The sequence below is a fragment of the Schistocerca piceifrons genome, chromosome 8, assembly GCF_021461385.2.
Source record: "Schistocerca piceifrons isolate TAMUIC-IGC-003096 chromosome 8, iqSchPice1.1, whole genome shotgun sequence".
Lineage (NCBI taxonomy): Eukaryota > Metazoa > Arthropoda > Insecta > Orthoptera > Acrididae > Schistocerca > Schistocerca piceifrons.
This window is the reverse complement of record NC_060145.1, coordinates 431,620,843-431,647,576: the sequence shown is the minus strand read 5'-3', so window position 1 is coordinate 431,647,576 and position 26,734 is coordinate 431,620,843. Positions and strand designations below refer to the sequence as shown.

The 26,734-nt window shown below is 40.4% G+C and overlaps 1 protein-coding gene across 1 annotated transcript in view; it reads left to right on the top strand.

The window, feature by feature from the left end:
* The window catches only part of LOC124711232 (cholesterol transporter ABCA5-like), a 359,780-nt gene that overhangs the window by 166,307 nt on the left and 166,739 nt on the right, over positions 1-26,734 (top strand). Inside the window, exon 9 of the mRNA XM_047241193.1 lies at positions 18,925-19,068. Within this exon, the coding sequence (XP_047097149.1) occupies positions 18,925-19,068 (144 nt within the window). The remainder of the gene's footprint in view (positions 1-18,924; positions 19,069-26,734) is intronic.

Genomic DNA, 26,734 nt, shown 5'->3' with positions numbered 1-26,734 from the left:
GACTGAGATTTCATCCACAGTGTTGTGTTCCACTAGTGGATTCCTTGAAAGGTAGTTAGCATCCTTGTGCTAGCACTCACATTTGTATACTGCTGTGATGTCATAAACTCGAGGCTTCAGTGTCTATTTCGACAGTTGACTTGACAGATCCTTCAGGATAATCAGCGAGCATAGAGAATGGTTGTTCACACACTGGTGAATGGTTTGCTTAATAAATAAAGCCAGAACTTGTTGATGGCCCAGACAGTTGCAAGGGACTCAGTCTAGGTTCTAGAGTAGTTCATATCAGACTTGGAGACAATTCTGAAATAATAAGCTATATTGTTTTCAGCACCTTGCTGAATTTGCCCTAGAACTGCACATATTTCATAACAGCTATTGACAGTGTTAAGTTCTGTCTCGGCTTTCTTGGAATTTGTTAGCAACTCTTAAGGACAAGGAAAGATCTTTCTTGCACCTCATTTCAGGAATATTTGGCATCTTGCTGTTGTGGTTCATGCAAGGGATGTGCCTTGGTACAGAAGTCCTTTATGAATCACTCATAGTACGAGCACATTTTGAGGAAAATTTCACGTCACAAATGTGCTAAGGAGTTGGAAAATTTTGGCTACTCTTATTTCCCCTGAATTGGGATGGATTCAATCACAATTCACTAGACACCCCAAAATTTTTGTTTCTAGGCAGCAAAGAAGCATGCAGTCTGAACACACTTCAGCATCATTGTTGGGCACCTTAGATATTCACCAAATTTCCAAAAAAACAATGTCATACAGACAGGAAAGACTTGTTGTTCATCTAAGATGTCAAAACAGGTTGCCCATCATATGTTTGAACGTGACTGGAGCTTTACACAGTCCAAAAATTGTAATTTTAAACCCATAGAGACTGTCAGGAGATATTAAGGCAGTCTTTTCCCAGTCAGCCTCAGGTTTCCAGTAGTCTGTCTGCAGGTCCATAGTTGAGAAATACTTTGCTCCTTTCAAGCATTCTAGGGTGCCATCAATGCATGGCAATGGACTGATCTCTCTTGTTCATGTCAGGATGGTAGCAGATGGGCATCTGGGGTATTTTTCCTACACGTAAAATGATAAATGCCGGGATTGAGAGAAATAATGGGTTTTATTCCCAAGAACTACCACTAAGGGTACAATGTTCATGAAAATTGGCTTCGGCCGTGGAGTGAATTGCACACGGTACGGAAAGAGCATTTCACCCTCAACAGGAAGAACTGGCGGTCACATCCAGAGGGTAAGGAAGCTGACAGGCAAGAGAGCGACCTGCTGTTGCAACCACTACTTCGCTAACCCTCTTATTTACCTTACGTGACTGCACCCAGTCCTCCCATTGGCAGGTTTGTGGCAGAAAGTTGGCATCTGTTACTCAACAGTACCACGGTGGCATCTCTAGCTCAGCATAATAGCATGGGAGCCAGCCACAGTACTGCAGAATAGCTTACGTAACTGCTGACTCCACTACCTGAGGCTAAGTTAAAATGATGGAAGTCATTTTTACATGTTACCAGGTACAATTCCTTCCCCCTTCCATGAGAGCTCGTTATAGGTCTGTTATTGTTAATAATCACTCTTAACGACCTATTCAAAACACAAAAAGTTTATCTTTTGACGTATGTGGAAGACGACGAACATTTAGTGTTTTTTATTTAAAAGAGGAGTCTTAAAATTAACGGAGGAATGAATTCTCATTTTAAAAAAAATGATCATGAAACATGTATTAGGGGCAGGGCATATAAAGTTTGTGTTTCTACTTTACAGTATCATTATCCATTGGTGTCACTTGAGTCCTTCATAATTGGAAGTACATGGTAATGTAATGTCTTTTTCTACACACTTTGTGAAGCCGTCAGTGTCGGTGCAACAGCTGGTAGTCGACTGTGTGTGTGCACACAAGGTGGTGGTGGTGGTGGTGGTGGTGGTGGTGACGGTGATGACCTGCAGCTGAGCCAAAGTGCATTGTCACCCAGGGGTCGTAATACGGACCCAGAGTTGAGATAGTAAGAGGGATGGCTGGCCAAATGAGAGCATGTCAAATACCAGTGACTACAACACTCACACAGGGGAATCATATCAATGAAGGCTCAAGTGTGACACAATAAACAGGGGGTAAGCTAACAATAAGAGGTAGGTATGAATACAGAGTAAGCCTGTAAGGCCGGCCAGAGTGGCTGAGCGGTTGTAGGCCCTACAGTCTGGAGCCACGCGACTACTACGGTTGCAGGTTCGAATCCTGCCTCGGGCATGGATGTGTGTGATGTCCTAAGGTTAGTCAGGTTTAAGTAGTTCTAAATTCTATGGGACTGATGACCACAGAAGTTAAGTAAATAGGCAATTGAAGAAACCAAGCATCAAACGTCTTCATTACAAGTAGTTAGTTTGTTTTTACTCATAGTATATGGAAACTACTTTCCCATAAACTGTGTGTTGTTGTTGTTGTTTTTTTTTTTTTTTTTTTTTTTTTTTTTTTTTTTTTTTTTTTTTTTTTTTTTTTTTTTTTTTTTACAAATTTGCTTAAAACTTGAGTATACAGTTATACAAAACTCTATAACTTAACCTATTGGGAGGGCCATGATGGTGAAGTAATGTGATTCATCAGACATTACTCACAGTATTCACCATCTGGCTTTGGATCTGGTACAACCCACGGTGATGGCTTGTGGGATTTACAGTAGCCATACATACACCAAATCCATGCAATAATGGCAATAACCAGTAGAGCTACAGGCACAGACGTAATGCTTGAAATGACCACTCAATTGGAATAAGTCTGAGTGTGCCATTCAGCAGTGTGCGCTGCACTGTAGCAAGTGGTGTGACGAAGGAATACAGTTTCCTTGATAATTAATCAAAACCCTCAGCTGCTGACAGGTGGTGTTGATATACCTCAATGGGGACAGCTGAAAATGTGTGCCCCGACCAGGACTTGAACCCGGGATCACCTGTTTACATGGCAGATGCTCTGTCCATCTGAGACACTGAGGACACAGATGAATAGCGCGACTACAGGGACTTATCCCTTGCACGCTTCCCGTGATACCCACATTCCCAACTGTCCGCAATCTACATTCGTAATGTTGCTAATAGACATTTGCCCATCCGCTCATTACTCGCGCTCACTAAGGTGGTGATTCCCGTAAGAGTTCGGCAACCTGTGTGCATTCGCACAGATGAAGGTCAATGGCCAGGTAGCCTTTAACTATATATGAAGAATAGTAACTGTTCCTGAAAGAACAGATACCATTGATGATCATGTGGCTTCTCTAGAATAAATGATAACTAATTGAAACCCTCAGCTGCTGACTGGTGTTGTTGATATACCTCAATGGGGACAGCTGCCATGTCAGCAGGTTTTCCCGGGTTCGAGTCCCAGTCAGGGCACACACGGGGTGAGAGAGCAGGTATGCTACTTGAGATGGCACAGCTGGGCCATGATAACAGCTTTAGTGGATCAAAGTGTACTATTGTAGTACGATCAGGTAACTGAGTTTCAGCATTCACCATGGAGGTGATGCGCAATAGAGGGAACAGCCCTCGTACCAAGGAATGAACTTTTTAGTTAGTCTCTTTTTTACTACAGGATTTCGGAGCAATACCAAATCATTGGGTTTATATGGAGGGAGGGTAGTGCCTTTGTTGTCGCGTTCTAGCTGTTTTTGTGTGGCTTTGAAATTACTGTGTTTAACTTGGTTCCATATGACTTTGAGATTGCAGGCTAGCCTTTTCACTTTGCCTATGTTTATGTCAGGGGGCAGTGTGTCAATCTAAAATGGTGAGTTCATGGGTTTCCCATAGACTGCTTCATATGTGGGGTTTCCCATTGCCTCATGAATACAACTATTGTATGATAGCATTCACACAATAGTTTGGGACTTCTGAAAGGCAATACAAAGTGATATCCTCAAGTGGTATCAAAATTAAGTATCTTGAAAAGTGATCAATAGTAGACAATATATATTTATTATTGTTGGTGCTTTGTGGAAATGGGCCGCAGATATGCAGAGCCATGATTTGAAGTGATTTTGGTGCTTCTGATAATGTTTATAAAGGAACTTTAGTCCTTGGTGGAGGTGCTGTTTGCACTCAAGGCAGACAATTTTGTATGTACTTCCTAATGTAAGTTTGTCAACCTTTCCACAACAAATTTGAGGCTATTCTTGCATTCGTGGCTTGTTGCCCATTATGGTAGGCCTGTAAACTGTCATGACTCTGTGCTATTATTTGCTGTTGCAATTCTTTAGGTATGTTACCCAACAGGGTCTTGTGCTATACACTACTGGCCATTAAAATTGCTGCACCATGAAGATGACATGCTACAGACGCAAAATTTAACCGACAGGAAGATGATGTTGTGATTTGCAAATGATTAGCTTAACAGAGCATTCACACAAGGTTGGCGCCGGTGGCGACACCTACAACGTACTGACATGAGGAAAGTTTCCAACTGATTTCTCATACACAAACAGCAGTTGACCGGCGTTGCCTGGTGAAATGTTGTTGTGATGCCTCGTGTAAGGAGGAGAAATGTGTACCATCACGTTTCCGACTTTGATAAAGGTTGGATTGTAGCCTATCATGATTGAGGTTTATCGCATCGCGACATTGCTACTCATGTTGGTCAAGATCTAATGACTGTTAGCATATTATGGAATCGGTGGGTTCAGGAGGGTAATACGGAATGCCATGCTGGATCCCAACGGCCTCGTATCACTAGCAGTCGAGATGATAGGCATCTTATCCGCATGGCTGTAACGGATCGTGCAGCCATGTCTCAATCCCTGAGTCAACAGAGGGGGACATTTGCAAGACAACAACCATCTGCACGAACAGTTCGACGACGTTTGCAGCTGCATGGACTATCACCTTGGTGACCATAGCTGTGGTTACCCTTGACCCTGCATCCACAGACAGGAGCGCCTGCGATGGTGTACTCTACGACGAACTTGGGTGCACGAACGGCAAAATGTCATTTTTTTTTTTTTAGATGAGATCAGGTTCTGTTTACAGTATCATGATGGTCGCATCCGTGTTTGGCAACATCGCGGTGAACACACATTGGAAGCGTGTATTCGTCATCGCCGTACTGGCGTATCACCCGGCGTGTTGGTATGGGGTGCTATTGGTTACACGTCTCGATCACCTTTTGTTCGCATTGAAGGCACTTTGAACAGTGGATGTTACATTTCAGATGTGTTACGACCTGTGGCTCTACCCTTCGTTCGATCCCTGTGAAACCCTACATTTCAGCAGGATAATGCACGACCGCATGTTGCAGGTGCTGTATGGGCCTTTCTGGATACAGGAAATGTTGGACTGCTGCCCTGGCGAGCACATTCTCCAGATCTCTCGCCAATTGAAAACATCTGGTCAGTGGTGGCCGAGCAACTGGCTCATCACAATATGCCAGTCACTACTCTTGATGAACTGTGATATAGTGTTGAAGCTGCATGGGCAGCTGTACCTGTACACGCCATCCAAGCTCTGTTTGACTCAATGCCCAGGCGTATCAAGGCCATTATTACGGCCAGAGGTTGTTGTTCTGGGTACTGATTTCTAAGGATCTATGCAACAAAAATGTGTGAAAATGTAATCACATGTCAGTTCTAGTATAATATATTTTTCCAATGAATACCCGTTTATCATCTGCATTTCTTCTTGGTGTAGCAATTTTAACGGCCAGTAGTGTAGTATACCGTCTTTGTAACAAAATCAAATAGTGGTGCACATCAGTGCCATTCTACATCTCTATCCTGTGATTCTTTCAATTCTTCTATGGAAACATCATCTGTCTGCGCAACTGTAACCTTTATGCTTAGGCCATTGGCATTGTTGTGCAGGTGGCCAGGCTTTTGCTGAACTGTGTAATCATATTCTGACAGTTTTAATGCTCATCTGGTCAAGTGACTACTTTGGTCTTTTAAACTTAACATTTATACTAAAGCAGTATGGTCTGTAAGCACAGTAAACTGCCATCCATACAAGTGACACTTAAAGTATTTTACTCCAAGCATGAGAGCTAGCAACTCCTCCTCTGTAGCACTGCAATTTATTTCTGCTGAGTTCTTTGTCTAGAGATGTAACCAATTAGTCCTTCCTCACCATTATATTCCTGACTTAAAACAGCTCCAACAGCATAATCTTACATGTCTGTCAAAAGAATAAAAGGCTTTTCAAAATTTGTATATATCAGTAAAGGTGGACTAGTCAAAATTCCTTTAATTTTCCTCATTGCTGCTTCACACTTATCTGTCCATTCAAATACTGCATCTTCCTTTACTAATTTCGTTAAAGGCTGTGCTACTGTTGCATAATCCTGCACAAAACACCTGTAATAGTTGGCTAAACCTAGGAAAGATTGTAATTCTTTAACATTTTTTGGGACTGAAAAATGATCCATTGCTTCAGTTGGCCTAGAACCTGGCTTAACTCCATTTGAACTAATGATGGGCCCCAGGTACTGAACCTATGACTGTGCAAAAGAACGTTTTTCTAATTTTAAACTCAAGCGTGCACTTTGCTATCTAGACAATACATTTCTTAATCTTTCAGCATCCTCTTTCATTGTTTTTGCAAAAATTATGATATCGTCAAGATACACAAGACACACTGTAGGTTTTAAACCTCTCAATAACAGGTTGGCAAATCTTTGAAAAGTGGCAGCCACATTACTTAAACCACAAGGCATTTGTAAGAATTCATACAATCCAGATTGGACCACAAAAGCGGTTTTAGGTCTATCTTGTGGTGTGATCAGAACCTGATGATATCCAGAATGCATGTCCAATGTTTTAAAGTATTGGCAATTTCCTACCCTGTATAAGGTCTTGTTGAATTATCCCTGCAGCCAATTGCTGCTGAAATGTATCTTCAACAATAGATTGTAGTTGATGGGGTAAATGATACAGCTTCTGTGCCATTGGTCTAGTGTCTCTTGTGGAAAGTATTGCCTTTCCAAGGGCATACATTCCTCTAAAACTGGATGGAAAATATTTTATTCTGACTCCGGCAAATGTGCCAACATCTCTGTCAACTGATTTCTTATTGAAGGCTCTAATGCGCAAATCTTCCTCAAAGGCTTATGTCTCTTCTCTTTACACTGTTTCTGGTTTGAAATTATTATTTGCACAACTTCTTCATCACTGGCTAGTATTGTGCCATGTGGGATTTCTACATCCTGTTGACCAAAATTGTCAACAGGCATGCAGGTATTTGAAACCTGTTCCCTTTTGCTTTAGGTTTACTTAGACCTCACATTCTGGGTGAGTGGTCATGGTAGTACCCGGTCTTTGACTTTGATCCACAGAACTTTTCCCATTCCAATGCTAATTGTTACAGGTGTGGCAGTTTTCAATGCCCATGTGTGTGTTTCAGTTGGAGCCTGTGAGGTAGTCCTCCTTTCACAGGTTCCTCACGAGTGAGACGCGTGCTCACTGTCCAGACGGCAGTGTGTATCACTGAACCAAACAGTTCGCATCGTATGAGCTATCACAGCCTGATAGCATGCTAGGAAATCATTCCCCAGAATAATATCAAAATTCCATCTACACTTCCTCACTACTTCCATATCAAAGACATACTTTTTCCCTTCAATTTGCAGATCTGTTGTATAAGTGTCTGCAAGAATAATCATGATTTCATCTCCAGTCCAGCTATATTGTAGCATGGTCGTTTTAGCACACATTTGTCATTATTAGAAGTAAAAAACACTAACCTGAGCTCTGGTATCTAAAAGAATTTTGACAGTCTTCCCTCTGAGCTTCCCCTCTGAAACTAAATTTGCCACCTCAGTCGGTTTTTCCCTTTTCATAGGGATCATGCATTTCAATGGGGGCAAGGTGGGTGCTAGAACCTGCCCACACTTGTTTCCCCGAGGAGCTGTACTCATGTTCAATTCATCATTATTTCTTTTTGTTGCCTGCTGGCACATTCCTCTTTGGGGAATTCGGCTACTTATTTTGCAGACAATGATCCTGTTCATGTCCGACGGTATGGCATTTCTTACAGCAGGAAGCCCAGTTGCACTTGGCTATATGGTTGGGCTACCCACATCTCTGGCAATTTATGCCATTAATGCACACATGTCGTGCTTCACTGGCACACATGGGTGTGGATACAAATCTTCCTGCTTCCTCACATAATAGAGCAAGTCTGACTGCTTCATGCAAGAAGGTGGGGGAGGCTACTTTTACCTTGCTCCCTATATATGGACTGATTCCTCGTATGAATACATTGATTTCTCTTTCAGCTTCTTCGATTAACACTTCATTACGTGTATTATCCCTTCCTAGGTGTATGTGCAACAAGATACTGCCATAATTCTGTCCACAAATGCATCAAAGTCCTCCCCACTTTTCTAGTGCTCTGCTAATCCATTTGTCAAGAATTCAAAAGTGGGTGCTTCCCGCAATGCATCTACTGAATCAACATAAGTTCACGCTTCGCCTGAAAGCTTCAACTTGGTGACATTTAACAAAAAATGGTCAGTCCTTGTGCATATACGTCCTACATCCTGACACTTTGCAAAAGTGTTGTTACATATCCGTCTGGCTTTCCAGAAAGAAAAGGTACAAAAGTTTTGGCTGGAAGTGTACTGACTATATCTGATACTAGAGGCTCTTGAATTGCCCACAGTTGCCACATTTTCAGCAGCTCTGGCTTCACATTTGTGAGTTATCTTGTTAAGCTACTCCTGTAGCTCTATTTTTTCAAGTGACAGGGTGTTTATCTGCTGTTGCAGTAAAATAATGCTATCAGGCTCATTCGGGACTGCAGTTGCAGCATTGGGAATCAATTCGGTCCTCTCCACTGGTTGGTGAGGATGTAAATCAGACATGGTTAAAAAACTAGGACTGAGAATGAACAAGTGTACACCAGAAAAGGTCTTGATCTATTCTAGGCAATGGAAAGATAGCTCAGCAGAAGTTTGCCAGAGTTGTTAACTAGCAGAATGCATTGCTGCAACACTTACGTCACATTGCGGCAAAGGCAGCATCTGCATCGGGGGCAGTGAAAGCAGCAGCATTGAGGCGGCGGTGAGACACGACTGCCTCGTTACAGCACACAGCACCAGCGCAGCCTGCAGTGAGTCTTCTACTGCCAGCGGCTCACCCCATCATGGGACGCAATGCGGAGCGTGGTCATATAGTGCGCTCACATGCCTCATTGGTCCGTCACAGTCTAACATGTTGTCATGTATGCCCAAAGGCATGTTTAGTGCAGGCAGCTAAGTGGTCCACGGTGCAAACTTCAACGCATTGCTATGGTTGCCAGCACATAGGATTGGCAGGAAAATATTGATTCGGATCAAATGGAGGGGAAGATCCCTCTTCTGACACCAAGATTGTGCATTTCAGGATGATAACAGGTGGGCATCTGGGGTGTTTCTCCTGCACGTAAAATGATAAATGCCAGGATTCAAGGAAAAAATAGATTTTATTCCCAAGAACTACCACTAAGGAATACAGTGTTCATGAAAACTGTCTATGGCCATGGAGTCTCTCCACATTGTACGGAAAGAGCATTTTGCCCTCAATGGGAAGGGCTGGCAGACACGTGCAGAGGGTAAGGAAGTCGGCAGGCAAGAGAGTGACCAGCTGTTGTGGTTGCTACCTTGCTGACCCTCTTGTGTAGGCCACTACCTTGCTGACCCTCTTGTGTACCTCACATGATGGCACCCGGTCCTCCCATTGGCAGGTTTGTTGCAAAAAGTTGGCATCTCTCACTCGGCAATCCCTAGCTTAGCTTATTAGTGTGGGAGCCAGCCACAAGTACTGCGGACTAGTTTATGTAACTACTGATGCCACTGCCTGAGGCTAAGTTAAAATGAAGGAAGTAGAATAAAATTTAAAAAAAAATTTCCATTTTTACCCATTACCAGGTACACTTTCTATGCGATTTTATTCAGTCATTAGTAGTTGATGCAGAAATGCCGTGCACCATCCTCCTCCTTCATAGTGACCACTGAAGAGGACCAAGGACACTCTGCTGGTTCAGTGATGTTTTCTTGCAGTATCTTCACCATTTCTTCGGGCATTATCTGTTTCTTCAACCAGTGGCACTTTATCCTCAATGTTACTGTGGCCCACTCAATCTCTCTTTTCTCTGCTCCAGATCTGAAAGCATCCAAAAACTAATGCAGAATGGCTATCACTTGCTGATGTTGTTTCTCAGTCACACCAGATCCTATTGGCAGTTTCGTAATAGCTTCCTGCACTCTGTTTTCTGTGGTGAGCACAATTCTTCAATGATGGCGCTAAACTGCCCTTTCTGGACTGGTTTGGCTGTACCTACACACATATCTGTAGGGATGAGATGTGGCTTCTCATGACAGTTAGTGATGCGAAGTTTTCCTTGACCGCCTAAAATTCTTATGATCATCACTGGCATGTAGATTTCTTTTGTGAGCCTGAGTAGGTATTTGCAATCAACGAAAGCTTCACAGTTTAACTGAGCATCTCGAGTGACTCGAATGCTTCTTATCAATGATAGTGGTATAACACCCTTTTCAAAGGGAAACAACTACCTGGAGCAAACGGTGTTGTGTGTGCATATTGGAATAACTGATCAGTCTGGAGTGCTGATCCTCCACAGTCTATGACAGTTTGTGATGCCTGCAAGAAGTCTCATCAGAGAATAGCATTATGACTACATCTTGCTAAAACAACAAACTCAGAGCTGTGTTCTGCCATTGATAGTTATTCTAGTAATACACGTTCCTGTTGGCTGGATGCATTTTCCATTTTTGACCTTCAGCACAATCACTTTCATATCATGGATTATAATCTTCTTTAGCTGGCAGTGAAAGCATTTGACATTACAGAAAATGAAACCCACAAGTCAACTAGTGCCCTGAAAAGTTGGCTATTGATGAAATTTTCTGTCATCTTGGTAACTGTCATCAAGGAGGATTTTCACCTGTGGTGGCCTTACCTCCCTAGATGGCTGCTTCTCTTTGTTTTACTGAAATCAGCAGCTAGGTGAGTGACTGGTTTGGAAACAGGGAATGGCCATAACTACCTTGTCCAGAGTTTGGCAACTGTCTTTGTCTCCAGATTGACTATAACCTTCTGCAGCTGATTGGGATGAATAGGACTGTTGTGATGGTTGATGTCTTGTGGCATAATAGTTGTCAAACACCTTTCTTCTCAGTGCATTAGCATACAGGGTGCCCAGAGTGTCTACAGTGTACTCTTTACTGGTGTGCTTTTGTCCATCCCCCAAATGTCTGTTTTTTCTCTGAGGCATTTTACTTGGCAAAGGAGTAGTTTGTACCAGCATTGGTCGGATGATGGATTGTATTTTGATGGTTGGGGCATAAATGCAAGTCTATTCTTCACAGTGCATTCAACTAATGCCAGAATACCAAAGGTTGATAAACTTATTCTTCAACATTACCTATTTCCTCCAGATGTATGAGGTTGACTTTCATGGTTGCTCTCGTGTAATCAGTCCAATATTACTGACTGCCATACACTGGTGTATCTCTTCTCTTACTATCTGTTGTATGAGAGATGTGAGCTGAAGGTGGACTTCCACAACTCTCATAGGGACCACATTTGGCAACCAGTGATTACTCTTCCATCCACCTCTTTTCTGTTGCATTTCCTTGATTTGGTGACACCATTTGATGAATTCCTCTGTTGTTTCATCCTTTACCAAAAGGGCTTGGTACATGTCATCTGTGGCTCTTTTCATAAAGTATAAGATTTTGTCGGGTTCTATTGTATTCAGATCCACAGTGTTGCAGAGGAACAAACAGTGTGTGTAAGACCATGTCATTTCACCATGATGTTGAGCCCTGCTCATTAATTATTCTTCCATTAAGAAGATGTACTGTTGATATCAAAAAATGTTTTCTTCAGTTCGGCCTAGAATTTGTACCAGTTGTTGGGATTCTCTTGGTTGTCCTCAACCCTTTTCTGGACTGTGCAATCCAAGTAAAGGTATGCATCTGCCAAGCACATCATATCATCCCAAGTGTTGTGTTTGGCAGCTTGGTGAAATCCTTTCAGCCATTTCATTGAATCTCAGGAAAACATTGATGGTTGCCTGTTGACCAGAATCTTTGGAAAACACTGATGGTTGTCTTATTTACAGTTGACTTACTGTTGGCTTGGAATCCATTGGTCTCTTGAATACACAAAACTTTGGAATGATGTAATAATGCTTGTATTCCAATTCCAGTCCATGCAGGAGATGATTTTTATGTTGCTTAATTGGAGTCCTGCAGATGTAGATGCTTAAGTCTCTAGTGTTTCCACTAGTGTCATACCGTAACAAGAATTGGGTCCAAATATGTAGGTGGGAATGTCATTGAAATACAACACCTGTCATTGAAAGCACAGTTTACAAACACCGACTTACAGCCAGGACAGAACTGATAAATACTAAATAAAAAATAATTTTTGGCGTTCATGTTTGTACTGGTGGCCTGTAGTACAACAGCAGCGTCAGTGACTCCACACTGTGTACAACACAGATCATGGCAATACGCAATAGAGCCACCTTTGGCACCCAAGACAACCTTAAATGGGGTTTCATCCCATGTGTTGTGAAGAAACTTGCATTTTGAGCCTTTGTAGTAGTTTTGAAGTACAAGGTGTTTCAGAAAGAATGATCTGATTTAAATGGTAATAATTATGAGATATGGGATGTGCTGAACAAGGAAATATGTTTTGTTGAATGGGCATGGGCTAGGGTTTCAGTGTGCAAAGAGTCAGTCAGTGACTTCGGTCCAACATGCTTTTCATTGGCATTTCAGCATTGATGCTTCCCTACAGCTTAGGTCTTCGTGGCAAACGAATCTGCTCCAGTCCCGAATCCCTGAACCATTACACCAACAACCTGAAAACAGCTTTCTCATCCTGCAACTACCCTCCTGACCTGGTACAGAAGCAAATAACCAGAGCCACTTCCTCATCCCATCAAACTCAGAACCTTCCACGGAAGAACCCAAAAAGTGCTCCACTTGTGACAGGATACTTTCCGGGACTGGACCAGACTCCGAATGTGGCTCTCCAGCAGGGATACGACTTTCTCAAATCCTGCCCAGAAATGAGATCCATCCTTCATGAAATCTTCCCCACTCCACCAAGAGTGTCTTTCTGCCGTCCACCTAACCTTCGTAACCTCTTGGTTCATCCCTATGAAATACCCAAACCACATTCCCTACCCTCTGGCTCCTACCCTTGTAACTGCCCCCGGTGTAAAACCTGTCCCATGCACCCTCCCACCACCACCTACTGCAGTCCTGTAACCCGGAAGGTGTACACGATCAAAGGCAGAGCCACGTATGAAATCACACACGTGATTTACCAACTGACCTGCCTACACTGTGAAGCCTTCTATGTGGGAATGACCAGCAACAAACTGTCCATTCACATGAATGGACACAGGCAGACAGTGTTTGTTGGTAATGAGGATCACCCTGTGGCTAAACATGCCTTGGTGCACGGCTAGCACATCTTGGCACAGTGTTACACTGTCCGGGTTATCTGGATACTTCCCACTGACACCAACCTATCAGAACTCTGGAGATGGGAACTTGCCCTTCAATATATCCTCTCTTCCAGTTACCCACCAGGCCTCAACCTCCGCTAATTTCAAGTTGCCGCCCCTCGTACATCCCTTGTCACTCAACAACATCTTTGCCTTGGTACTCCGCCTCGACTGACATCTCTGCCCAAACTCTTTGCCTTTACATATGTCTGCTTGTGTCTGTATATGTGCAGGTGTGTGTGTGTGTGTGTGTGTGTGTGTGTGTGTGTGTGTGTGTGTGTGTGTACCTGTCCCTTTTTCCCCCTAAGGTAAGTCTTTCTGCTCCCGGGATTGGAATGACTCCTTACCCTCCCCCTTAAAACCCACATCCTTTCGTCTCTCCCTCTCGTTCCCTCTTTCCTGATGAAGCAACCATGGGTTGCTAAAGCTTGAAGTTTGTGTGTGTGTTTGTGTGTTTTTTATTGTGTCTATCTATCAGCGCTTTCTCGTTTGGTAACTCACAGCATCTTTTTTTAATATATTTTTCCCATATGGACTGGTGGACAGTGATCAACACAATTCCCCAACTTAAAATTGAAATGGAGACATGTATTCAGTACACAAGTAACGTGAAAACAGAATGTGAATCCTCTAGGCAAACAATGAGCAGCACAAGTCAACAACATAACTAGATCCAAGGTTCATGCAATATGTACACAGCCAACTTGAGTTAAACATATATATAAAACACAGCCAGCCAAACTCAATGTTCCATCAGACATGGCCTTCACAAACCACAGATCCTCTGACAAACCGAACAGGGACACACTGGACTGAATAACAATTCAAGTGGCACAACCAGTCTTAATTATGACATTCACATTTGGCTATAGTTGTTTAGGATTTCACACAGTGCACAATTGAGACATACTGGTCATTTCCTCATGAATGAATGCAAAGTTCATTTCTCGAATTAATAAACTCTCTAATCATATCATGCAGTCACTAATAAAGGAAATCAATAAAAGATTTCAGTTGCACACACACACACACACACACACACACACACACACACACACACACACACACACACACTAAAGCTGTTACAAAACCTCAGGATGTCAGTTGCTGGTCCATACAACAGGAAGCAAAGTCTAACTATAGTTGGTAGAACGCAACAAATCTAGCTGATACTTTATCAATTTGCACCTGAGTAACTGCACCATCACACAAATAGTCAAAATAGTTTAAGCCCTTCCACTTTTTAAAAGAATCTGAATAGCATGCAGCTCCTCTCTGCTGCACATAATGATGCAGTGGGAATATGTTACAAAGACATCTACGTATGTGACTTCATGCCTCAGTAATTTGAGGAGGAAAACCTATCACCAGGAGTCCCATACTGCTTGCTAGATCCACTGTACTGCATGGTATGAAAGAGGAGACTCTACCTTGCAAGTCTCAGGAGGTGAAAACATCTGCTAGAGAATGCTATTTTGACAGAGTTTGGCACAAACTGTAGGTGCCGGGATTTTAAAATTCTCATAAGGCAGGACCACTTAGTTTATTATTAATAATAATAATAATAATAATAACAGCTGAGAAGTGTCTTCAAAGATTTCCTAATCATGTGACAGCCTAACAACTTCATTGTTACAGTCCTTAAAGTGGTTTGTCCTTGCTCGCAATATAGATGTCCCATAATTTTTAAATATCACATATTCATAGAGATATTACTTGTGATGGATTACATGTGCATGTATACAGTTCCAATACAAATAAACACATTGGGATCATTAAATTTAAATTATTGAGTTTTATTTTAATATTCTGTGATCATTTTTGTCCAATACAAATAAACACATTGGGATCATTAAATTTAAATTATTGAGTTTTATTTTAATATTCTGTGATCATTTTTGTCCTTGCAGTTCTCTGTTAACGATACTATGTGTGTTTGTGTTCAGATTTATCTGGCAGCTTTGCAAGAGGGTTCCCATAACTGCCGCAGCATTTACATCATAAGATTTTATAACACACACAAATCTCTCTATCTCTGGTGCAGGTGTTTTTGGAGTCTGGTAGATTGGATAGACTCAATAAATAATTTCAGCAAAAAAATAATTGAATCTAATAGCTAATTATTACACTCTACTTCTTTCTGTTAAAGTAAAGATTGCTGTAAAAATAATCTTTGTTGTTGTTGTTGTTGTTGTTGTTGTTGTTTTTGTAGCTACTTTTCCATGTAGTTTTTAAGAATCAGCAATAAGCATATGATGTCTGATGCACACTTTTAGAGATATGCATAGTTTTTAAGAATCAGCAATAAGAGTATGATGTCTGATGCACACTTTTAGAGATACGCTTTCTTTTCAATCTCATCTTTTATTCCATAAAATCTGTCCAGTATTAGTGTGGAATATATAACAAACACAAAACACTGAACACCTTTCTTTTACAGCTAATGAAATTATAAAGCTCTTACTTGTTTTTTACTAAACTGGTCTGCTGTGCAGAGTTAGTTGTGAAGCAGTTGAATATGGCACTACTGCGCTATGGAAATAAAGTGAGAAAATTTTTGACCCAATAAAATGATATTATATTTAACGGTCTTCACTGAAAATGTTATTCTAAATACTGTAAGAGTGACAAATGTCAGTCTGTTGTGCTCCACTCCAGCCTCAAACGCAGAAGCGAGAATATGCACTTTTACAATTTTTAACGCTTCTCTCAGCCTCCCCCAAATTTTGTTTGATTTCCATTAGCCACATATATGAAATTGAGAAAAGAAATTAAAAATAATACATAAATATAGAAGATCTAGACTGCATTCTCAGATTTTTTCAGTAGTCTTGAAACCAACTGGCGCCACAAAGGTGAAGCTATGCCTCTAAAGTGTGTCTAGGCAAACAAATTCTTCATCTTCCTGTCTTTATCAAAATGAAGTGTTTTATGCAATAAACACTTTTTGAATATATATCTTTCTAACTTTGCAGTATACTGTAAAATGTAGTGAAATGTAAATAGGGACAGTTTTTGAAGCTCTTTCCTAATAGCTTACCAGCAATAATTTATTCAGTATTTATAACCTATTCATTACTTGAACCTATTGTGTTATTAGCTATTAAGTATAGAAGTGTTTGTTTTCTACTCACTACAAAATTTATATATTCTTTTTATGTTGTAGTCCCTGTTCACACCAGGGTATGAATCAACAGGGACACATGTATACAATGCACTTTTCAATCTTTTCAGTGCTCTTGTTGTGGTTTTAAGAGGGAACTGAAGTAGATCTCTAGAAGGCAAATAAACATTTATAAATTAAATATTTTATTTCAGTTAATAAATTAAAGAAAATAGTAAAAAATTAGGCATATTTTATGAAAAAAATATTCATGTAAAAATGCCCTTTGTAGTACTTCCAATTTTAAATAAATACTACAATACCTGCTTTCTGAAGTTCATACTTACCAGCTACATTTGGGGAAACAAAAACATCTGAATGTGTTTTCCAAAAAAAAAAAAAAAAAAAAAAATTAAATTGTACAGATAATCTATTTTGCCGAGACTTTTCCTCTGTATGTTTCAACCCCTGTATTATAAAGATAATTCAGTTTGAGCCAGTTCCCTTCTGAGAGTTCACCATTATTCACACCATTTGGGTTCAGTATCTTCATCAATGACATCATGGACACCAGATTCCCCATTATCCATTCAGACTCTGAATATTATTCTTCACTTGTCTTGAAGTCCTTAAGTGTAATACTTCAGTTAGCGGGAATATTCAACTTCTTTTTACAAGATTTCGGCTGTTATGTCTTCTTGAGCATAATGTGTTTCTTTCAGAAATGCACCCAAGCTGCCACTCAGTTCATTTTTCTCATTGTCATTCTCCTTTTGAGTTTCAGGGGGCAGTGTTTCTAAGATGCTGTTTCTGTTTAAGGGAAATACATTGCCTTATTAAATCCTGAGTTTATACCTTATTCTAGAGTTTTGTCAATGAGATAGACTTTTTTCCAGGTGTGATTGAAAAAGCTTTCTGTTAAATGCATTGTCTTTGGTTTTTCGTTTGGCATTTTCAACCACCTTACACCATCTCCGTTTTATTGGAGTTCATTGGCTATGTAATGGCTGAGTTAGGTGTGTGAAATTTGCTGGAAGGAACATAAAAGCAGTCATGAGCTCTTCATGAAGTTTTATCATGGCTAGAGATAAATGTGAACTTAAATTATCAAGGATAACAATTATTTCCCCCTCAGTTCTATTAGACTAGGTTGTTACAATTCTCTGGAACTAGTCTGAGAAAGTGCTCCTGTCCATCCCATCAGAGTTAGTACAGTTGAAGAAAGTTTCATTTGTGCTGTTTCTGAAATGCTATCTCTACTTCACTTAATATTTTGATGTGTGTTACACAGTTTTTCCTTGTGCCTGGCCATAAATGAGATTACCCAGCCATTGCCCGGCAAAATGTCTTTAAAACATTTTTCAACTCTACCATCTCTGTCAAGGTAGTATTTTACAAAACGTCTTAAGTCAAAAGTGACTTACTCTGAGGATGGTTGAATGATATGCAGCCAAAATATCATTGGAAGAGATTTTATTTGCACAACTGCATGGCTGAAATTTAATGGACTCTTCATTACACCATGGAAAGTTGAAAATGCATTAATTTAGATATTTTGAACTGTTGTCTAGCTTTTCTTATGATCATCCCTCTCAACATCTAAAGCCTTATCCACAATGTCTTCATTAAGAAGACAGTAGACTTCACTGCGAGTATCTCTCTTTTAATGTATCATCATCATTTTATGTAGGTCTAACCTGAAAAAGCTGTGAATTATGTGGGTCTCAGAAAGTACAAACATCAAGAAATAATGTTTACATGTGCAATATATCTAAGAATGTCTGTTAGTAAAGACAAACGTGGTACGGGAAGTTATCCAAAATTACTTCAAAGGTTTTCCCTAAGAACACCATTGTCAAGCCATTAACATCACAAAAAATGAATATTTCTCAAATGCAAAAAAATTTATTATAAATACTATTATTTTTATATGACATTACTCACCAAAAGAAAGCAGATCAGTAACAGAAGAACTTTAGGCCATAAATACAATCACTTCTTGCTGAAAACCATATTTGTGAGCTTCCAAGTTTTAGAAGGAATGAATATCTGACTGTTCAGTGTTGCAAACAAATTTTAGACTTACAGATTCTTATAACAAAGTGACAATAGCATTTACTTTTCCTAATGATATAAATTTTGTTTAAATTACTTTGAAACTAAAGTGAACAAATTACATTGAAACTTCTTTTCTGAAATTGTCCCTGTTTATCCTGTTTTATGGTACTACTTCCATCTGCAGAAAGTGATGTTAATTTTAAAAGAGTAATTATGAGAGACTGTCATGTGTTTTATTTCTGTTGCGTTTTACAGACTGCAGGAATCCTTGGAAATTTTGCTGTCAACATAATGAGTCTGCTATATTTCATCCAAGTATTTGTGGACGATTCCAGTTCCATAGCATTTTGGGTTGTTTCACTTATCAGCTCGACAGGCTTTGCTCTTGCTATGGACAAGGTATTGTCATATTCAGTTCTAGCTGAACCATCAAATAAAGATATTATTTCTGCATGTTATTACACTGTTTAGTCATGATGAAGATTTAAAAAATACTACATGCATGCATCAGAAGCTTGTAATGATGCTTTGCATACAAGAATTAATTATCCTAATCTCTTTTGTTATCAAATTGCTCTGATAATAATGTAAGAAGACAGCACCTATTCATGTGTAAATTGTGATTTGTGCCCTTGTCATGTAATAGAAGCTACCTATCTTTAATTATATTTGAGCATAGTTTTATTTCTGTTGAAGTGTAAACTTTGTAACATTCAACATATATACTTTGTTACATTCCATCCTGGATTTTCGATTGTGTGTAGTATATACTTTGATCCTTCCACATACATGGGTGTTCTCTCTTGTGACAAAATGTATAGAATACAACACAGAAGTAGTTTTATCTACATAATGCAAACTGTGTGGATGACTAAAACTAGATTTAGTATCTGGAAACATAAAATATGAAGTCCCACAAACATCAAGGCTGGTTGTGCCATTGTTCTTTCCATGCTTTAAAAAAGTGTTCAGGAAACTTCCCTGCACCACAGTCTTATTATAAAAAGTGACTTTGTCATATGTTGAGTAAACAGCAATCAGTGTGTGCTAAAAACATTTATATTCTGATCCTGACTGCACATAAAAAATCCTAGATTAATATTTGGATAGATTACTAGTCACCACATAGAGGAGGTGTTGAGTTGGAGACAGGCACAGTGAATAGAATACTAAAAATACCTAAGTGCAATATCCTTTTTCCAAGTGATTGGCAACAGTATTGAAATGCACTCTTTGAAATAACACCTGTTGATTAGTAAAACTAAACTAAATATGCCTATGCAGTATGAGAACAGCAATGTCTTGAAGAGCAAGGAAGATTAATAATGACACAGGGGGAGGGAGGCGGCAGGCAGACCATCTGTTAGTAACCAAAAAACCAATACACTGTTTATGAGAACAGGAACAAATATTGCTACCAAAATGCACATCTAACCACTCCACCAATAAATCATAGTTGATGTACTGCAGATGAGAGTCTTGGAAAAAAAAGACAATATAAATGAAGGATCCCTATACCTTCACCTTCAATAAAGAGAGCACTGTGTATGCCACATGCTGCAAGGTGCAACTCCAACTGTTGATGGTAATTGGCCCAGTCCTCTTTCTAGCTGTCAAACACTGGAAAATTTGGCACAAATACGGGAGCAGCTTGCTGAGATGCCGCCTCTGCAGTCAAAATGTGAATGAGTTGAATTACGCTGTGCGGCAGTGTCTGAGTTTGCTGACTTTTTAAATGAAGACATGAATCAAAGACAGCTCCAATGATTGGACAGGCAGGATAAATCAAAAGCACACTCACACCTTGTGTGAAAAAATACTACCAAAGAACTGAAACCTGAATGTTTCCTTTCTGAATTGTCACAAAAGTACAAAAAGAGATCAAATAACCACTGAAAACCAAGCAGATTAACAGCATCAGGGACAGAAGATAAAGACTTGTACAGCATGTGAATGGTCAACCTGGACTATACAAAAAAGGGCAACTACTACTAAGAAACTTCTTTCACAAATGTGTAGGGCCCTGTCCTGTTATCGGAATTGTGGAATGCAATGAACACTGCTGCATGTGGACTATAACAACGTAAGAACCATGATGATCTGACCCCGCAGAACGAACTAGTATATGGGTAAAATTCCAGCTGATAGAAAAGCCACTTGAACAAACGTGAAAAACAAAATGCCTGCTCCAGCAAAATGAACTAATACACAATAAGACATATGAAAACACCCTTTAGGTGTACTGAAAACATTACTTTGTTGCCATTGTAATGTGGTAGCTGAGAGAAGAGCACTAGAAAAGCACGCAAAACCTTTTACATCATCACCAATGTAATCTTCTTTATCCCAGTGGGTGGCTGGCAGTATTGAGATGCACTCTTGGGAATACCAGATGTTTATTACAAGAAGCAATGAAATGTGACAGCTGAGAATGAAAGTCTACACAATTTGAGAGCAACAATGTCTTGAGAAGCAGGGAAGATTAATAACGACACAGTGTTATGAAGATGGGAGTTCATAGGCAATCAATGGATGAGACAATGTGAAGTGGTGCCCTCGGGAGTGGCTTACGGAAGTCCGGTAATGGACATGGCACAGGGCAAAGGTGGCATGACACCTTGGCAGGCAGTGGGAGTGGCAGCAGCAGGCAGGGCCTGTAACGGAGACTTGTAACAGGGACTTGGAGCAACTGTTGGTCAGTTAGAGCACAGACCATAACTGGCTTTTGAATAGTTGCCTGTGGAAGGATACATTCTTGGTATCACATGAACCTGTGACTGTGCAGTCCACAGCTCATAGTCTAGTGGTTAGCATTGCTGCCCTGGATCATGGGGTCCCGCATTCGATTCCCGGCTGGGTTGGGGATTTTCTCTGTCTGGGGACTGGGTGTTTGTGTTGTCCTCATCATTTCATCATCATGATAGTGGCTAGTTTGGACTGCATAAAAAAATTGGAGTGTGAACAAAATTTTGACTTTGTACGGGCACTGATGACTGTGCAGTTGAGCGTCCCACAAACAAATCATCATCTTCATCATCATCATTATTATTTGACTAATCAAACGAAAGTGCTGGCAGGTTGATAGACACACACACATACACACAAAATTCAAGCTTTCATAACCAACAGTTGCTTCATCAGGAAAGAGGTAAGGAGAGGGAAAGATGAAAGGATGTGGGTTTTAAGGGAGAGGATAAGGAGTCATTCCAATCCTGGGGGCGGAAAGACTTAAAAAAAGACAGGTATACACTCGCGCACACACACACCATTATTTGACTATGCAGATATAAGTAGGACTTGCAAGTGCAGTGCCGTGTGCTGTGATTCACTTGATTGTACACAATACCATGGCTATTTATAAACAACGTCCTAGATGAACAGGGGTCATTCCTGGACTGTAATGCTTATTCTGAGGTTTTGTTGCCAAATATGCAGGGTCCCAGCTCTGCATACACCACAGTAAGCTTTTGGATGAAGTCCATCCCCAAGTAGTGGCTAATGACCGACACACACACACACACACACACACACACACACACACACACACACACACACAGAGAGAGAGAGTTACTCTCCTCGGCCAACAAGTTGGGCATTAGTGGCTAGGGGCAGTAGCCATGTGTATGTGAGTTGTTGTATGAATGTTTGGGAGTCCTACTTCTGTGGAAGCTTGTCTAAAAGCTTAAATATTTGTAGTATTCTTTTCAAAGTTCTTGTGGTAGACTCAGTACCTGGTCTATGTGGTGAGTAGCAATCTGCCCTCTGCATCCTGGTCTCTCCATTGCTAGGTTACTGTTTTCTACATATTACAGCCAGCTTCAGATATTTTTTAAACACAAACAGTATGTATTCTTTTTCTACAAATTATCTACTGCTAGAATGCTTAGAACAGCAGATATATAAAATGTTTTTGTAGGATTTAAAATATTTTTCAATGTTTCCTACTACATGAAATTTTCTTTATCTGCAGTAAGCTTGCTAATACAATAGGCTACTTTGTTAATTGGATGCTATTGTGGTTGTTTCTCAATGCAATTTTTTAAGATGGATATGTGCCAGAAGCAAGCACAGTTATCACAATCATCTATTTCACACAGTAATAAGTAAACTAACTGATATATGTAGCCAGCAAAAATAACACCTGAAGGAACATGAAGTGATATCAATTTCATAATAAAACTGAAATTGATATCACTTCATGTTCCTTCAGGTGTTATTTTTCTGGATGTTAGCTTACTGATATATAATAATAATAATAATAAAACTGAAGGGAAATGAATAGGTTAAAGTTAGATATAGTGGGAATTGGTGAAGTTCGGTGGCAGGAGGGGCAAGACTTTTGGTCAGGTGAATACAGGGTTATAAATACAAAATCAAATAGGGGTAGGTTTAATAATGAATTAAAAAAAATAGGAGTGCGGGTAAGCTACTACAAACAGCATAGTGAACGCATTACTGTGGCCAAGATAGACATGAAGCCCACGCCTACTACAGTAGTACAAGTTTGTATGCCAACTAGCTCTGCAGATGATGAAGAAACTGAAGAAATGTATGATGAGATAAAAGAATTTATTCAGATAGTGAAGGGAGACGAAAATTTAATAGTCATGGGTGACTGGAATTCGATAGTAGGAAAAGGAAGAGAAGAAAACGTAGTAGGTGAATATGGATTGGGGGGAAGAAATGAAAGAGGAAGCCACCTGGTAGAATTTTGTACAGAGCATAACTTAATCATAGCTAACACTTGGTTCAAGAATCATAAAAGAAGGTTGTATGCATGGAAGATGCCTGGGGATACTGACAGGTTTCAGATAGATTATATAATGGTAAGACAGAGATTTAGGAACCAGGTTTTAAATTGTAAGACATTTCCAGGGGCAGATGTGGACTCTGACCACAATCTATTGGTTATGAAATGTAGATTAAAACTGAAGAAACTGCAAAAAGGTGGGAATTTAAGGAGATGGGACCTGGATAAACTGACTAACCCAGAGGTTGTACAGAGTTTCAGGGAGAATATAAGGGAAAAATAGAGAGGAATGGTGGAAAGAAATACAGTAGAAGAAGAATGGGTAGCTTTGAGGGATGAAGTAGTGAAGGCGGCAGAGGATCAAGTAGGTAAAAAGACAAGGGCAAGTAGAAATCCTTGGGTAACAGAAGAAATATTGAATTTAATTGATGAAAGGAGAAAATATAAAAATGAAGTAAATGAAGCAGGCAAAAAGGAATACAAACGTCTCAAAAATGAGATTGACAGGAAGTGCAAAATGGCTAAGCAGGCATGGCTAGAGGACAAATGTAAGGATGTAGAGGCTTATCTCACTAGGGGTAAGGAAAATTAGAGAGACCTTTGGAGAAAAGAGAGCCACTTGTATGAATATCAAGAGCTCAGATGGAAACCCAGTTCTAAGCAAGGAAGGGAAAGCAGAAGGTGGAAGGAGTATATATATAGAGGGTCTATACAAGGGCGATGTACTTGAGGACAATATTATGGAAATGGAAGAGGATGTAGATGAAGATGAAATGGGAGATACGATACTGCGTGAAGAGTCTGACAGAGCACTGAAAGACCTGAGTCGAAACAAGACCCCGGGAGTAGACAACAATCCATTAGAACTACTGACAGCCTTGGGAGAGCCAGTCCTGACAAAACTATACCATCTGGTGAGCAAGATGTATGAGACTGGCGAAATACCGTGAGACTTCAAGAAGAATATAATAATTCCAATCCCAAAGAAAGCAGGTGTTGACAGATGTAAAAATTACCGAACTATCAGTTTAATAAGTCACAGCTGCAAAATACTAACACAAATTCTTTACAGACGAAAGGAAAAACTGGTAGAAGCTGATCTTGGGGAAGAACAGTTTGGATTCCGCTAGAAATACTGGAACATGTGAGGCAATACTGACGCTACGACTTATCTTAGAAGCTAGATTAAGAAAAGGTAAACCTACATTTCTACCATTTGTAAACTTAGAGAAAGCATTTGACAATGTTGACTCTCTTTCAAATTCTGAAGGTGGCAGGGGTAAAATACAGGGAGCAAAAGGCTATTTACAATTTGTACAGAAAGCAGATATCATTTGTAAGTGTCGAGGGGCATGAAAGGGAAGCAGTGGTTGGGAAGCGAGTGAGACAGGGTTGTAGCCTCTCCCCGATGTTATTCAATGTGTATATTGAGCAAGCAGTAAAGGAAACAAAAGAAGAATGCTGAGTAGGTATTAAAATCCATGGAGAAGAAATAAAAACTTTGAGGTTCGCCGATGGCATTGTAATTCTGTTGGAGACAGCAAAGGACTTGGAAGAGCAGTTGAATGGAATGGACAGTGTCTTGAAAGGAGGATGTAAGATGAACATCAACAAAAGCAAAACGAGGATAATGGAATGTAGTCGAATTAAGTCTGGTGATGCTTTGGGAATGAGACACTTAAAGTAGTAAAGGAGTTTTGCTATTTGGGGAGCAAAATAACTGATAATGGTCGAAGTAGAGAGGATATAAAATGTAGACTGGCAATGGCATGGAAAGTGTTTCTGAAGAAGAGAAATTTGTTAACATCAAGTATAGATTTAAGTATCAGGAAGTCGTTTCTGGAAGTATTTTTATGGAGTGTAGCCATGTATAGAAGTGAAACATGGACGATAAATAGTTTGGTCAAGAAGAGAATAGAAGCTTTCGAAATGTGGTGCTACAGAGGAATGCTGAAGATTAGCTGGGTAGATCACATAACTAATGAGGAAGTACTGAAGAGGATTGGAGAGAAGAGGATTTTGTGTCACAACTTGACTAGAAGAAGGGATCAGTTGGTAGGACATGTTCTGAGGCATCAAGGGATCACCAATTTAGTATTGGAGGGCAGTGTGGAGGGTAAAAATCGTAGAGGGAGGCCAAGAGATGAATACATGAAACAGATTCAGAAGGATGCAGGTTGCCGCAGGTACTGGAAGATGAAGAACCTTGCACAGGATAGAGTAGCGTGGAGAGCTGCATCAAACCAGTCTCTGGACTAAAGACCACAACTACAATAACAATAAAACTGAAATACACCACTGGCCATTAAAATTGCTACTCCACGAAGATGATGTGCTACAGACAAGAAATTTAACTGACAGGAAGAAGATGCTGTGATATGCAAATGATTAGCGTTTCAGAGCATTCATACAAGGTTGACGCTGGTGGTGACACCTACAACGTGCTAACATGAGGAAAGTTTCTAACCGATTTCTCATACACAAACAGCAGTTGACCAACATTGCTTGGTGAAACGTTGTTGTGATGCCTCCTGTAAGGAGGAGAAATGCGTACCATCACGTTTCTGACTTTGATAAAGGTCAGATTGTAGCCTATTGCGATTGCTGTTTATCGTGATATTGCTGCTCGCTTTGGTAGAGATCCAATGACTGTTAGCAGAATATGGAATCAGTGGGTTCAGGAGGGTAATATGAAATGCTGTGCTGGATTCCAACGGCCTCGTATCACTAGCAGTCAAGATGATAGGCATCTTATCCGCATGGCTGTAATGGATCGTGCAGCCACATCTCGATCCCTGAGTCAACAGATGGGGACGTTTGTAAGACAACAACCATCTGCACGAACAGTTCAACGATGTTTGCAGCAGCATGGACTATCAGCTCGGAGACCATGGCTGCGGTTACCCTTGACGCTGCATCACAGACAGGAGCTCCTGCGATGGTGTACTCAATGACAAACCTGGGTGCACGAATGGCAAAACGTCATTTTTTCGGATGAATCCAGGTTCTGTGTACAGCATCATGATGGTCTCATTAGATTTTGGCGACATCGCGATGAACGCACATTGGAAACATGTATTTGTCATCGCATTGACGGCGCTTTGAACAGTGGACATTAAATTTCAGATATGTTATGACCCGTGGCTCTACCCTTCATTCGATCCCTGTGAAACCCTACATTTCAGGAGGATAATGCACGACCGCATGTTGCAGGTCCTGCACGGACCTTTCTGGATACAGAAAATGTTTGTCTGCTGCCCTGGCCAGCACATTCTCCATATCTCTCACCAATTGAAAACGTCTGGTCAATGATGG